The 13,670-nt window shown below is 34.4% G+C and overlaps 1 protein-coding gene across 2 annotated transcripts; it reads left to right on the forward strand.

Moving 5' to 3' along the window:
* The first annotated feature begins 2,199 nt into the window (after positions 1 to 2,199).
* Positions 2,200 to 8,214, forward strand: LOC132177077 (serine/threonine-protein phosphatase PP1 isozyme 2). Of its 2 annotated transcripts, XR_009439731.2 has the most exons (5): positions 2,200 to 2,907; positions 5,562 to 6,121; positions 6,209 to 6,430; positions 7,799 to 8,013; positions 8,100 to 8,214. XR_009439731.2 is itself a non-coding variant. In XM_059589293.2 (4 exons), the coding sequence occupies exons 1-4, from the start codon at positions 2,733 to 2,735 to the stop codon at positions 7,820 to 7,822; spliced, it is 981 nt and encodes a 326-aa protein (XP_059445276.2). In that variant the 5' UTR covers positions 2,200 to 2,732; the 3' UTR covers positions 7,823 to 8,214. The 2 variants fall into 2 exon arrangements, 1 of the variants encoding a protein (XP_059445276.2); XM_059589293.2 differs by having other exon boundaries at positions 7,799 to 8,214.
* Positions 8,215 to 13,670: the final 5,456 nt, after the last annotated feature.

A 13,670-nucleotide genomic window follows, 5' to 3' on the forward strand; every position in this document is an offset into this window, starting at 1 on the left:
CACGTATCTCACATGCAGGTAGGATTTGGGTCACTGGATTTGATTATTGGCCCAAGTGAGCTCCTCCACACACGCCATGTGGAAGTCGGGTCTGGATCACCCGACCCAACAACTGCCAAGTGTGTCGGTCTTGGGTCACCTAACCTATTAACCAGTCCAAGTAGGCCAACACAGCTTTTTTTCTGGGATACCACCGTTGACTTCACCTACGGCCTTTATCAACTACTATCTTTGGCCAGCTTCTGCCTATCGTTACTGTCTATCGCCGGCCACCACCACTTGCAGGTCTCTGTCAACCACCACCGGCCACCACTATCCCTACCGTGTACGCTGCCAGTTGCCGTTTCCATTGACTCACAAGATCAAGCTCATGACTCGATTTGGTCACATGCCACACTAGATTATAGAATCTTCAATAAGCACATCCAACGATCATCAAAGGATAACAAATCTGACCTTAGGTTCAGATTATGATTCTTGTTGCACTAGATCGATTCGAGTAGGAAAAAAAAAATGCCAAACTCAAGCTTGAGTTTAAGGGAAGATGTTAGGATATATATATATTTTTCATATTAGGTTGATACTAGAATATTCATTGTTTAGTGTCGATCGTAATCAAATCTTGGAGATTTAATTAGCATACCTGTATTATAATGATCTAGAGAAAAACATTAGTTACATTGGCGCTATTAGCCTAAAATAATTAGTCAATTTGGAGCTTTTTTAGAATTCCTTATAAAGCTTAGTTTCACCTAATAACTAGACAATGTGAGACTTATCACTCATAACTATCTTTATAAACCATTTACTCTATGTAGGCTATTTTACTCGGATCGAGATCCTGACAATACTGTCAAAATTGTTCATCAGCTTTTTCTCAAATCTTAGCCATCAATGCCATCCAACAACTACCAATTTGCCACGTGTTATACTAAAGATAAATAATAAAATATTATTTATTTTTTTTTAAAAAAATATTAAAATATTAAAATTAAAAGCCACCCCAACTAAGCCATGACCCTAGGGAGTGGCTAAACCACCCCTATGGCCATGGGGGTGGCTTCGGCCACCCCTAGGGGCCGGCTGGGGGTGGCCGAAGCCACCCCCATGGCCATAGGGGATGGTTCGGCCACTCCCATAACCAAAACCCAAAAATCTAGGGGTCATGGGATGCATTTGGCCACCCTCAACCGGCTCCTGGGGGTGGCTTTTGCCACCCCATGGCTCAGTTGGGATGGCCAGCCACCTCAATTTTTTTAATTTTTAATTTTTTAATATTTTGTTTTATATTTTTTTAATATATATATATATATATATATATATATATAAATAATATTTTATTATTTATTTTTAGCAGGACATGTGACAGATTGGTGGTTGTTGGATGATATTGAATGACCAAGATTTGAGAAAAAATTGATGAGCAATTTTGACAGTATTGCCGAGAATCCAGATCCATTTTACTCATCCTCTCAAAATAAGACTGGAGTATTACATGTATTCTCTCGTGTTGGCTCACGGTCTTCTTTTTCTCCTGTGCTTTCAGCATCCGGCAACTTTTTGCTTGACAAGTTGTGTGTATTCTGGTTAGGATGATTTATTAATTACTCGATGTGGGCAACAAATTCAAATGGAGCTCCCTCTTCTGTAAGATCGTTAAATGGATTCTAACCCTTCCAGTCCACATCATTTGAAGGGAAAGAAACTTTAAGCTTTTGCTGGAAATGTAAAGATATGGCTAATGTTTATATACATATTATCTTGCTTGCTAAGCATTGGATTAATTTTCTCTCCTTTGAAGTCTAACTATAGTCTATGCCAGTAGAACTCTTCGGGTATCCCAAAGTTTACCTGTCTTTATATTTTGTGCTGGCTTTGCTTCCTCTTATCGCGTTGAAAATTGTGCTCTGTTTTATTTTTTTATTTTAAAAAAAGTTTTTTGACAAAATATAAAAATTAGAAGAGATTTTTGATCGAGTCCATGGATGAACTCAACATCACCTATTTATTAAATGGGTCCTGCACAACGAATCGTATGGGCTGCTTGTAACCCGTTCAACTAAATGAATTGTATTTATTTTTTTTTGGTCTTCTCATAATGAATTGACTCGCAGGTCAACCTGACAAGAATCGGATAAGCCGACACAAATGGTCTGTCCTAATTTTTTGATCTTACTGAAAAAACAAAGAAAAAAAAAAAAAAAGTATTGGGTGTGGTGTGGTGCGGTGCGCCTTGGCGGTTGCCGCCCCGGGTTTCAACTTTGAAAGTGCGAAAGAATGTAGAATGTAGGAATTTGACATTACTCCATGCGTCATCCTCGGAGGGAGGCATTATCTGTGAGTGAGTTCTTTGAGGTTCCGCACTCACCACACCACACCACTTTGGCCCTCACAATTTTCTTTCTTTCTCTCTTTGTGTGAAGAGTTTTCTACTTAAAAAGAATATATTCTTCACTTTCCAATTCCTTGGCCACCATTCCTTTCCAAACATCCAAGCGACACCACAGCTAAAGAATTTCCATTTCAATTCTCTCTCTCTCTCTCTCTCACACTCTCTCTCTCTCTCTCTCTCTCTCTCTCTCTCTTATTCTTTTACATATGCAAGATTTTGCAGCTATAGAAGAAAATCAAAGTGGGTCTTCTTTATTCTTCTCTGCTTTTCCTTTGCTTTGTCCTCTGCCTGTTTCACTCTGAAGAAGCTTAAATTTTGGGATCGAAGAACCGGCTCAGATATGGAACCTGCAGTCCTGGACGGCATAATTGACAGGCTGCTTGAGGTTAGAGGGAGACCGGGGAAGCAGGTGCAGCTTTCTGAGGCAGAGATCAGGCAGCTCTGTGTTGTCTCTAAGAATCTCTTCTTGAGGCAGCCTAATCTCCTCGAGCTCGAAGCACCCATCAAGATATGCGGTATTATTCTTGTTTTAGTTTTGATTTCTGATGGTTAATCTTAATCGTGGGTATTTATTTGGTTTGGGTCTTGATCAAATTTTGGGTTTGACTTCAGAATTTTGTGTCCTGACTATGGATTATCATTCTTAGTTCTTCAATTTTGAGTATGACACTATTATGTGCTGTGGGCTTTGAATAAATATAATAGTTTCCAGGAAATCAAGTGCTGTGGGTGCTGCCAGACATTGATTTGTTCTAAAATTGTTTCAAATTTTTGTTCTGAAAACGATTATCGATATCCAGAATTTTTTGTTGTTGCTTGTTTTGAAATTGATGGTTATCAAAATATCATCATAACCTTGGGAATTCTGTATGAATCTGCTTAATTTTCACCATATTGTATTCACACTCTTGTAACTAAATACGCTTGTTTAAAGAGAGAACATAGACCACCGTTGGTAGATTTTGAGGCTAGGTTTGAGTGTTTCTCATCACCCTTGTCCATTTTTTGTCTCTGGAATTTCTCTATGATCATCTCCATTCCGAATGCAGGCCTTTGTGTTGAATCACATCCATAAATATTGTGTTTTTATGCTTAATTAATTTATTTTGTTTTCCCTTCTCTACTTGTTTGCATCTAAAATCTTAATTTGTCATAACAATAACTTATATTAGCTAAGCTCTATTTTAAAGGGAAAGTTATACTTAACCCTCTCAAACGTACACATTTATTTGATTTTGCAACAAAATGGTTGTTTGAAGGGGTCAAATGTCATAAATTGAAGTTTGGAGATATTTTTGCAAAATGGGTGCCGATTTGGGAGGGTTTAGTATATTTTTCCCATTTTTAAATATTATAAAACATGTTTTATCTTAAGAATTACAAAAAGAGTATCTTGTTGGAATGCAAGGAATATAGGATTCGGAAAAAAGACATAAAAATTGTCAAAATCTGGAAATTGAATGAGTGGAAAAACTGGCAAAAATATCAATATGGCTTATTTCATATTAGATGATCTAGATTAGTACTACAATGACAGTGACACAAAATCAATCAATGCAAAACGAATAAAAGTAAAGATTTAATACAACGTTATTCATATAAAAGCATATTTTTTTTTCGTCGACTCACATGTATATGGCATTGTATTATAGAAAACAGCGTATTACAACAAGCCTTTTTTATTTTTGCAATGCATTCTAATGACACTTACTGTGTTCTGGATTGCTAGTAGACATTGTTGACTTGTATGGATTAGGAAATTTCGTAGCCTGAATTTGGTGATATAATTTGCACCATCTTCATTCCTGATTATTCATTCTGGTTTTCCCAAATTTCAATGATTTTCTGAAACATTTGTCCAAGTTCTGGTGTAAATATAAATATCTAAAGGGTCAATATAGTTTTTTAAATCCGTCCTTTGAAATTGTGTATAACCCTAAGTCCATTTGGATACCGTCTGAAACCAAATTAGCCAAACCACTTTCTATTTAATTTTTCTACTCCATGAATACTTGCTGTCCATTTTCTAGAGAATGAGACATGCAAGTTTGCTGGTTCATTTTCAATAATGTCTTAGATGAGACATAATTGACTATCACCTAATGTTGAATTCCGGGTTGACCCTGGCATTAATAAGTTCGAGAAAGTGTGTTGGTGGAATGGGCAGGACCTGCCATAAGTCTTGGCCTGCATGCTATCTTAAGCAGGTAGCTGTTAGCTTGAATGAAGGATGATTACTTGCTTGTCAAAGACTAGGGAAGCAAAACTGAAGAATGCAAGCAAAATCAGAATATTGAATGAGAGATTACTCTTGGTGCTTTTAGTGATAATAGAAATAAAGGCGATAAAAGAAAAGGGCCATAATCGCTGAGGGAGTTGCTAAATGTTCTTGTGTTTCAGTCAAGAGGATAGAGTTTCAAAGATTGGGGTACATTGTCTTGTGCAATTATTTTAGTTGCTGTCGGGATTTTGGAATTTGTTGTTAACTTCAAAGGAATTTCCTTTGCCATCTTCCAAGGTCCATGCTACCACCTCTATGTCCCTTGTTGTCTCATTTGCCTGTTTCCCAAGCTGGTAAATTTTCCAATAATTAAATGATTTAGGTCTCTGCCTTTTTCTTTGTCACTTATGCTAATACACAGACTAACTTCATCTTGAAAGTGACTTTCAGAAATTTCTTGTCTACAGAAATTTATGTTGCACTTACTTATCAAAAAAAAAAAAAAAAAAAAAGAAATTTATGTTGCACTTGCTACAACCTGGCAGGGAAATGAATTCCCAGCTCCTGTTCTGTAAATGAACTTCGAAATGCATGTCAATGCTATAATTGCCCTATTTATCTTAACTACATAACTCCAATGCTCTATCTTTTCTAGTCGAAACCAGTTCACTTCTCAAAGTGCAAAATTGCTGTTCTTCTCCCCCAAAGACAAAGCTGTGGATGGCAACTTTATATCATATGCATACAAGATTTAAAATCATATATTTTGACATCTAGTATCTTTCTGGGGTACAATAATCATACATGTAACTAACTGCCTGTAAGAAACATTTCTTTTATTTTCCATAAGACGACTGGTTCATTTACTTTTCTTTTTTCATCGGTTCTCTCTATTATCAGTAAGATAACATTGAATACATGTCTTGTATATTACTTTATTTTATCCAGGAGATATTCATGGTCAATATTCTGATCTTCTGAGGCTTTTTGAATACGGTGGATTTCCTCCTCGCTCCAATTACTTATTCTTGGGGGATTATGTAGACCGTGGAAAGCAAAGTTTGGAAACAATATGCCTTCTCCTTGCTTATAAAATAAAATATCCGGAGAACTTTTTCCTCTTGAGGGGCAACCATGAATGTGCTTCTGTAAACCGTATCTATGGATTTTATGATGAGTGTAAACGAAGATTTAATGTCAGAGTCTGGAAAATATTCACAGATTGTTTCAACTGCTTACCTGTGGCAGCACTCATTGATGAAAAGATATTATGCATGCATGGGGGACTTTCTCCTGACTTGCACAATTTGGATGAGATAAGGAATATGCAGCGGCCTTGTGATGTTCCAGACAATGGTTTGCTATGTGATCTCCTCTGGTCTGATCCTAGTAAAGATATTCAAGGTTGGGGGATGAATGATAGGGGAGTTTCCTATACCTTTGGCGCTGATAAAGTGACAGAATTTGTTAAGAGGCATGACGTTGACTTAATCTGTCGAGCTCACCAGGTTTGAAATTCGTTTTAAATTTAAAAAATTGCTACAATCATTAAAGCTAAGACTGCATTTAATTTCTATATATTTTTACATTTGCAGGTTGTGGAAGATGGATATGAGTTCTTCGCTAATAGAAAACTTGTGACCATATTTTCCGCACCAAATTATTGTGGAGAGTTTGACAATGCTGGTGCCATGATGACCATTGATGAGACTTTAATGTGTTCTTTCCAAATATTAAAGCCTTATGATAAGAAGCCAAAGTTTAGCTTCGTGAACACAGCTGCAGCTAAGCCTGGTGGTCCTGCAACAAAAATAAAGGTATTCATTGTTAGTCCAACTAATTTATTTTTTGTAATAATGATGGAAATGAAATTTTACAAGTTTTACGACCACTACTGATATAAGACCATGGGAAAACGAGTTCTATTCCAAAAAAATTACTAGTCATCACTGGTGCAGTCTGAGGGAGAGCACTGCAAACTAAAAAGAAAAATAAAAATAAAAAGAAAGGTTTTCACCAAAAAAAAAAAAAAAAATTGAAGAAATTTCGCATGCAAGTTCTTTTTAAGTATAATACATTGCTCTTTTATCTGGCATAGAAATAATAGGCCTATGTCATTTCAAAGGATTTGATCTGATTATCTTGGATCTCAATAAAAGGTTTGTGAATCATTTTGCTTTATGCAAATGTGAATTTGTGCTATGTGTTGTAAGGGATCATGTATCTTGTATCTTGTTTGCAAGTGCTTATGTAATGGTGTGTCCAAGATCAGTGATTCACTTATTGTTAATTAACCATGAAATAGGAACTATTGAAGAATGTTTTCGATAACCTCTTGAGAACAAATAGATGAAGTATTCTAGGCCATGCATGCCCATTTGTGCTCTATTTGACACACGTACCCATATTGAAGTGTCCACATATTGTAGCTCATACTTTTCTTTTTCTCTGAATCGTGGTTATTATTGTCCTTCTCAATCTCTTTGATGTTGAAAACTATTTCCAAGTTTTTACTATTGTTAAAGGATGGCAATGATTCTTGGAGCTCATTAATCTTCTTACCTTCAAAAATATTCAAATGTATTTTCTTGTACCAAGTTGCATTGGTTATTGACAGTTTACTTATCTCTTTATGGCGTGAAGATCTTTTAATTACCCCCAGTGTTTTGTGAGATGCAAGAAATTGTTGGTCAAGTCGTCATTTAGTGCATCTTAAGAGTTTGAATCTCTTTTGGAAGCTTCATTTACCTTGTTGGCAACTCAACCAAATAATATGTGGTAACTATAATCTTCTCGGATCTACATGATTTAGGAACAAGTTTTGAATCAGCTAACAGATAAATGATGTGGATTACCCTTCTTATCTTAACAATGGAATCTCATGCTTAAATGATTACAAATGAGATCATTCATGGATAGTTTTATTTATCCGTAGATTTCAACTCCATTTTGTTTATCAACATTTGCTACAAGTTGTACTCATCAGTCTTTGCTTTCTCATTATGTGTAAACTCACTCTTCTTCCAAAATGGGTGTCACATTCACAGAGATGTTCTTCTTTTCCTTGTTCCTCTCTATTGAACTGAAAATTACCCTGAACTTTGACATCAATCCATTTAACCCCTACTGTTCTCATCTAACACATCCCTTTAAAATGTTTTTTTTTTTTTTTTTTTTCCTTACAGTCGTTTCTCGGCGGCAAGGTATGAGAAATTCAATATAGTGCAATAACCGAAGGAGGTAGCTGACTTAATCTGCGGTCCTTTTCATCTCAATATAAAGGAAGATTTTAAATTGGTGACTCCCTTAAGGTAAGGGTTGCAAAAGATTTTCCCCAGATGAAGTTTCAGGAGGCTGTGATCTACTGTGTAGAATACTAGTTGGAGCAGCACCAACATAGGTCTCTCTCATCCCTTTGCTTCTTCAGTTTATATTTTCTTGCATCTTCTTTCCTTAAGCTGTTCTCCTTGTATTATATATTCACAGCATGAAAATTCCAAGGGAGCGTCTACACTTGAGAATTGAATAGCCCCATGCTCATAAACTTTACTATTGAGATGAGTCTGTGTTGCTCATTGAATTTAGATGAGTATTGTAAATTCTCTTCAAGCATTTTTTTTTTTTTCCTGGGTGATTATGAGGTTTTTGGCCATGACATAAGTTTATATTTCCAGTCCATTTTAGAACACAATGGGACAATTCCTGTGTTTTTTTGTAGAAGGATGATATCCTTGGGCTATGCATGCTTAGCACTTGAATTTTGTTGGGCTCAATTTGAAGAGCCGAAACTTCTGGCAGTGCCACAGACTCTCCATTCCCAAGTTATCTTCTCTTGGGTGGAGAAACTTGATTTGGAAACCCTGCAGGGCTTAACGACTGTCTTCGGCACCTGACAACACGTACCCTTTCTTTTTTGGGTAATATATATATTATAGGACCCTGTTGATAATTCCAGTTATTTTCAAAATTTAAAAATGTTTTCTTCTATATGACGTGGCTCATCATCATAATCATCATCATCGGGAACTTAGTCAGCTTAGAGATTATTTTTGGGAGTATGTTGCATGCAATGATCCTGATTGCTGACTCCTGAGATTCCGAGGGATCAGAATTGTAAATTATCATTAAAGGTGAAAAGGCCTCATATTAGCTATATTAACTAATAGGAGGATTTAAATGCTGGAGATGCTATTAGGGAGCCAAAGCTGACTTTATTAAAATAATAATAATAATAAATAAATAAATAAAAACTCAGGCTCAGATGAATTTAATAATTCAATTAATACTTAAATAATGTTATTTGCCTAGTGTTGTGTTGCATTAGTTTTACCACAACTTTTCTTGATTTTTTATTTTTTATTATTGGAAAATGCTTGAGGTACGTACTAAATTTTTTACTATACAATTATTTACAAACTTATATGACAATTCATAATCGGTGAAATGATTAAGAGTATGGTTATTATTGACAACTCAACTCCTAATTAATTAAGTTGAGAGAAGTTAAAATATTTATTTAATTATTTTGACAATTATATTTACAAAAATGACTTTATAGTAAAAGGTGAAGTACTTGAGCATCACTTATTTTGTTTAATAAGCCACAACTTTTCTTGATATATTTGGTAATTAACTTGTGGCGCACCAAAACACTCGAGTTTCCTAGATGCTGATTTTGTGGTCACCATGGAAGTGATGGTTTTGTTTCATTTCTAACATGGCTACAATGGATCATGTTAGTCAATGACCCATCATATCGGTCTATCTATATATATATATATATATTGTCTCAATTAAAACCAGAAACGTTGTTGACTTTTGCATCCTTAATTTATCACCATCCATCCATATCCGCGTTTTGATTAGGAGTGTTGCCGCCAGCTAGCTAAAAGTCCATGATTCCATCTTGACTTTCAGGACATCAAGTGAACTTAGCCAACAGAATCTTAGGATTTCAATACAAATAACAAGTAGTGCATGGCTAGCGGAGTGGTCCACTACACCGAATAAAGACATATATAGCTAGGTCGATCGATCGGAATCACGTAAAATCACTTCTAGATCAGTGGCCTGGCAGCATGCCATCGTGACTTGTAGCTAAAGTGCTGCAGGATTCTCACGCTAGCCAGCTTCTTTATTCCTTGTCTTTCTAGCTAGCTACTGCCAAAATGGAAATGGACCCAAAAAGATTTACAACTATTCCACAATTCTCTATAGTAAATTATAATGGGGGAGACTTCTTGTTCTTGAGTTTGGAGTGTGTCCAATCTTTATCTTCATCACAATTGCCCTTTTACCGGCGGCTGAGAATGTGACATCTTTCAGTAGATTGGAGAGAGTTAATATTATTACAACCTCCTTAGCATTGCGTTAGAAAAGCTTAAAAAATTATGTCAAATAAAAAGTTTGTCTACTTGGTAAAAAATTAATTACAAGAGTATTTCTTTGACTAAACTATGAAAATGAAAACTAAATAATAGTTAAACAATAAGATAATAAGCTAACAGTTTACCTCCTCTTGAAGATAATTAAACCTTTAAGAAATCACCATTCCCTCTCCAAAACTCTCTATCTCTTTTACTCTCAAGTTATTTTGAGGCATTAATAAGGCGTCCAAACAGATTATCTTCATTAATATTAATTGTCTATTTTATTATTTCCGCTATTATCTTTTATCTTTTGATTTCTTTCGTCCACTACGATTGCTATTTTTCAACAAGTCAAAGGTACTGGCTTTTCTTTCCATAGACTAGTTTTTATTTTTATAAGTAAAAAAAAAAACTGTTTTGATATGCAGTGAAAATTGTTTTTTCTTATTTTTATGAATGTTCAAATTACTTGTTAATGTTTTTATTTTAAGAGAAGAAATCAAAAGATAAAAAACAAGAAATTTAACAAATGTTAAGATCTTTTGATGATCATCACTGATCAGTGTGAAACCTATTAATTAATTTGTTCATGTCAAACCTATTAATTTATGAAGAGATCAATACTTTTCTCTACGGCACCTAAGCCGAATATCCCCCTTCATCTTGGAAATGAATTGAGGAATCATTGATAGTTATTGGACAGTACACCTTTGTCGTACAGGATTAAAAGACCTACGATATATAATTTAGATTATTCTGAAATTCTATGCATGCCTAGTTTCCTTCCCAAAATAGGAGTTTATTATGAGAATAATTCTATAAGAGTCTTTTATATTAAACGATGATTAGAGTTTGCCCCCATTGGCTTTCCTCAAAAGACAAACGTTAAAATGGGACTCTATTATGAGAATTACTCTGTAAGAGTTTATTTATTTATTTATTTATTATTATTACACATAAATAAGGTGTACCCTAGGCGGGTTTTAAGGTAATGCTAAAAGTCTTTCTTATGTTATTTTTGTGTCATTCTAAGAATAATATGGCTCTTAAAATCATCATTAAATTTGTGATTGATTATTATTGAATTTTGATCAAATTGTGATTTTAAAAACCATCTTATTTTTGGAGAAACACAAGAGAGACTTCTAAAATTACTCGATTTTTTTTTTAGAGAAAGATCAAATCATTGGTACGTAGATGGTTCAAATTTTACTAATTATTGTATTGATATGTTCTAGCTTCTAATATGCCACTATATTATCTAACATTTATTCCTACTAATATTATGAGATCTTAATACTTCGCATGATATTTTTTTTGGGTGTTATTTGTTAGCTTAATTGTATAATATTAAGCTTAATGGGTGTATTACATTGCAAAAGATTAAAAATTCGATAAATGAAAGTTTTTAAACTTTGGAGGAGTAATTGCAAATTAAAGTGATGAAAGTTATGGGGATTAAGTGAAGTTTTTCCTTTTATTTTTTGTGTTATTTGTAATTAATTAGTTTGTATAATATCACCTGCAAGCAAATTAAACCATCAAGCGGGGTCAATACATTTTAATAATTTTGGTGCTAGTGCACGTAATCGTTTTAAGAAAGAAAAAAGGAATATTCGTTTTGGTGGCAGTTTCTTCATCTAGAATATATATAATATAATCCATTATCCAACAATTTTTATATATGTAAACATTTGGAACGATGCAGCATGTGAATTTCACCAGTTTAGTTAGACAGCCTGCTGCTATCCAAACGTACGATTTGCTGGCTTATTTAGCCTCACTTAGTACGTCATTAATCATGTGAAAAATGATCATCAAAAGGCCATATGTGTATATATCCATTTTTGGTTTTTTTCCTTCAATTATAAATCCAATGAAATTACTTGATGCTCTGAACCCAGAGCTGATATAGTGAAAAATAATAAATAAATTTGCAGATGTACATAGTAAATTGCATTTTTCTTCATGAAAGGAGAATAAAATTAAGAAACCAAGCTCCGATGAAGCAAATTTGGGGCAAATGGACTGCTTTTATTTATTTATTTATTTTCTATATATTTAGAATGGTAGTCGGGGAAGATCAACTGAAGTTATTCTACCTGTGTAACACTTCGGTTCCATATTGAGAAAATAAGAAGAAAATCATATAAAGTGAGTGGTTTATAAAGATAATCATGGGTGCTAAGTCCTTCATTGCCTAATTAATTACTAGGTGAAATTGGACTTTATAATGAATTCTAATTAAGGAAGCTCCAAATTAACTAATCATTTTGGGGTAATAGTGCAGATGTGACTAGCGCTTTTTTTTAGGCCATTACAAATGGTATGAGAGCTACCTAATAACATCAACTCATGTGGTACTGGAGCACTGCATGACTTAGTCTTGACGAGGACTTTGTAACACCCGGGTCCCATATTGAGAAGATGAGAAGAAGCCCACATATAGTGGTGACTCAATCTCATCAGGGCATCTTTGGAACCCAAAGTGACTAATACTAATAGAATTGATAATTCATATTTCAAGAGTCGAACTTTCTGCAATAAATATTTTATCATCTTTGTATTAATTTATTTCGTGTACAAAACAAATAATGGACCTCAAGCTACACACGCCATGTCTATAATGCCTATTAAAAGATGCCTGTCTTCGTTGCACACGACATTAGGTGAGCCTCCCCATGTCGTGGAATAATTTTTTTTTTTTGGTCAATTTTTACATAATTATATAAATGTTAATCTGAACAGTACTCCTCCTCGGAAAGTAGATTTGTTTGAAATTCTGTATGTAATTTGTATAACATTAGTGTTAGGAAGAAATGGTGTAGTTGACTTATATATGGTTATGACCTGACTAAATGCAGGTGACATTTGCTCTAACATGGGGCAGGTGAATTGGGTTTTCTATATAGCTGGCTACTCTTCTCATTGTCATCTCTACCCACAACACAGCCACACTCTTCCATCTCTCTCTGCTCGAGCAAATTCAAGAAGCTGCAGGTCAGTTTCCTTCTCTTTCTTGCTCCTCCTTTTGAAAATTTTGTAAGGTTATATGCTTTGTACTTTTTTTGTTTTTTTAACATGGAACGAACCCATTTCTAAAGAGTAAACCCTGAATACTTGCAATCGCACGTAAACCACGAATAGTTATACTTAATACTTGAAACTGGCCGGCTTCCTGTTTTCCACTTTAATGTAACACTAGTAGTGTACTTCATGGATATCTTTATTGTTTTGGTTTTTTTGTTTTACTTGTCCTTGATTTCTTTGGTGGAATGGGAGAGAGGGAGAGTTATATACATATCATATATATGATTATTAGTCCGGGATATTATAAACTTTAAGGAAAATACTAAGTTGTATTTGTTTCAAAATAAAACAGTTTTGGTCATGAAAATGATTTTAGTGACACAAAAAAAAAAAAAAAAAAAAATCTAAAGAAATTACTAATGTTTATTGTTTATCTAAATCCCTGAAATTTTCACAATTAGAATTAACACTAAAAATTATTACTCACTAATATACCCAAAACAATTTAGAACCGGAAATCAATAGATCGAGAACCTGTTAAAAAAGCATCGAAGAATATTCATCAAAGCCTATTGGAAACCATTATATCTCATGGCCAAAATATTCAACGGAAAATAATTTAGATATACCTCAAGCCATGTTCGTTCAAACTTGCTCT

The sequence above is a fragment of the Corylus avellana genome, chromosome 4 (assembly GCF_965113065.1).
Source record: "Corylus avellana chromosome 4, dhCorAvel1.hap1.2, whole genome shotgun sequence".
Taxonomy (NCBI): Eukaryota; Viridiplantae; Streptophyta; class Magnoliopsida; order Fagales; family Betulaceae; genus Corylus; species Corylus avellana.

What these genes read in the sequence shown, in the direction of transcription:
- LOC132177077 (XM_059589293.2), top strand. Translation starts at nt 2,733, where the DNA reads ATGGAACCTGCAGTCCTGGACGGCATAATTGACAGGCTGCTTGAGGTT. An exon ending in TAATCTGTCGAGCTCACCAG is followed by an intron (nt 6,122 to 6,208) that starts GTTTGAAATTCG and finishes TTACATTTGCAG; the next exon opens with GTTGTGGAAGATGGATATGA. An exon ending in GTCCTGCAACAAAAATAAAG is followed by an intron (nt 6,431 to 7,798) that starts GTATTCATTGTT and finishes TTTTCCTTACAG; the next exon opens with TCGTTTCTCGGCGGCAAGGT.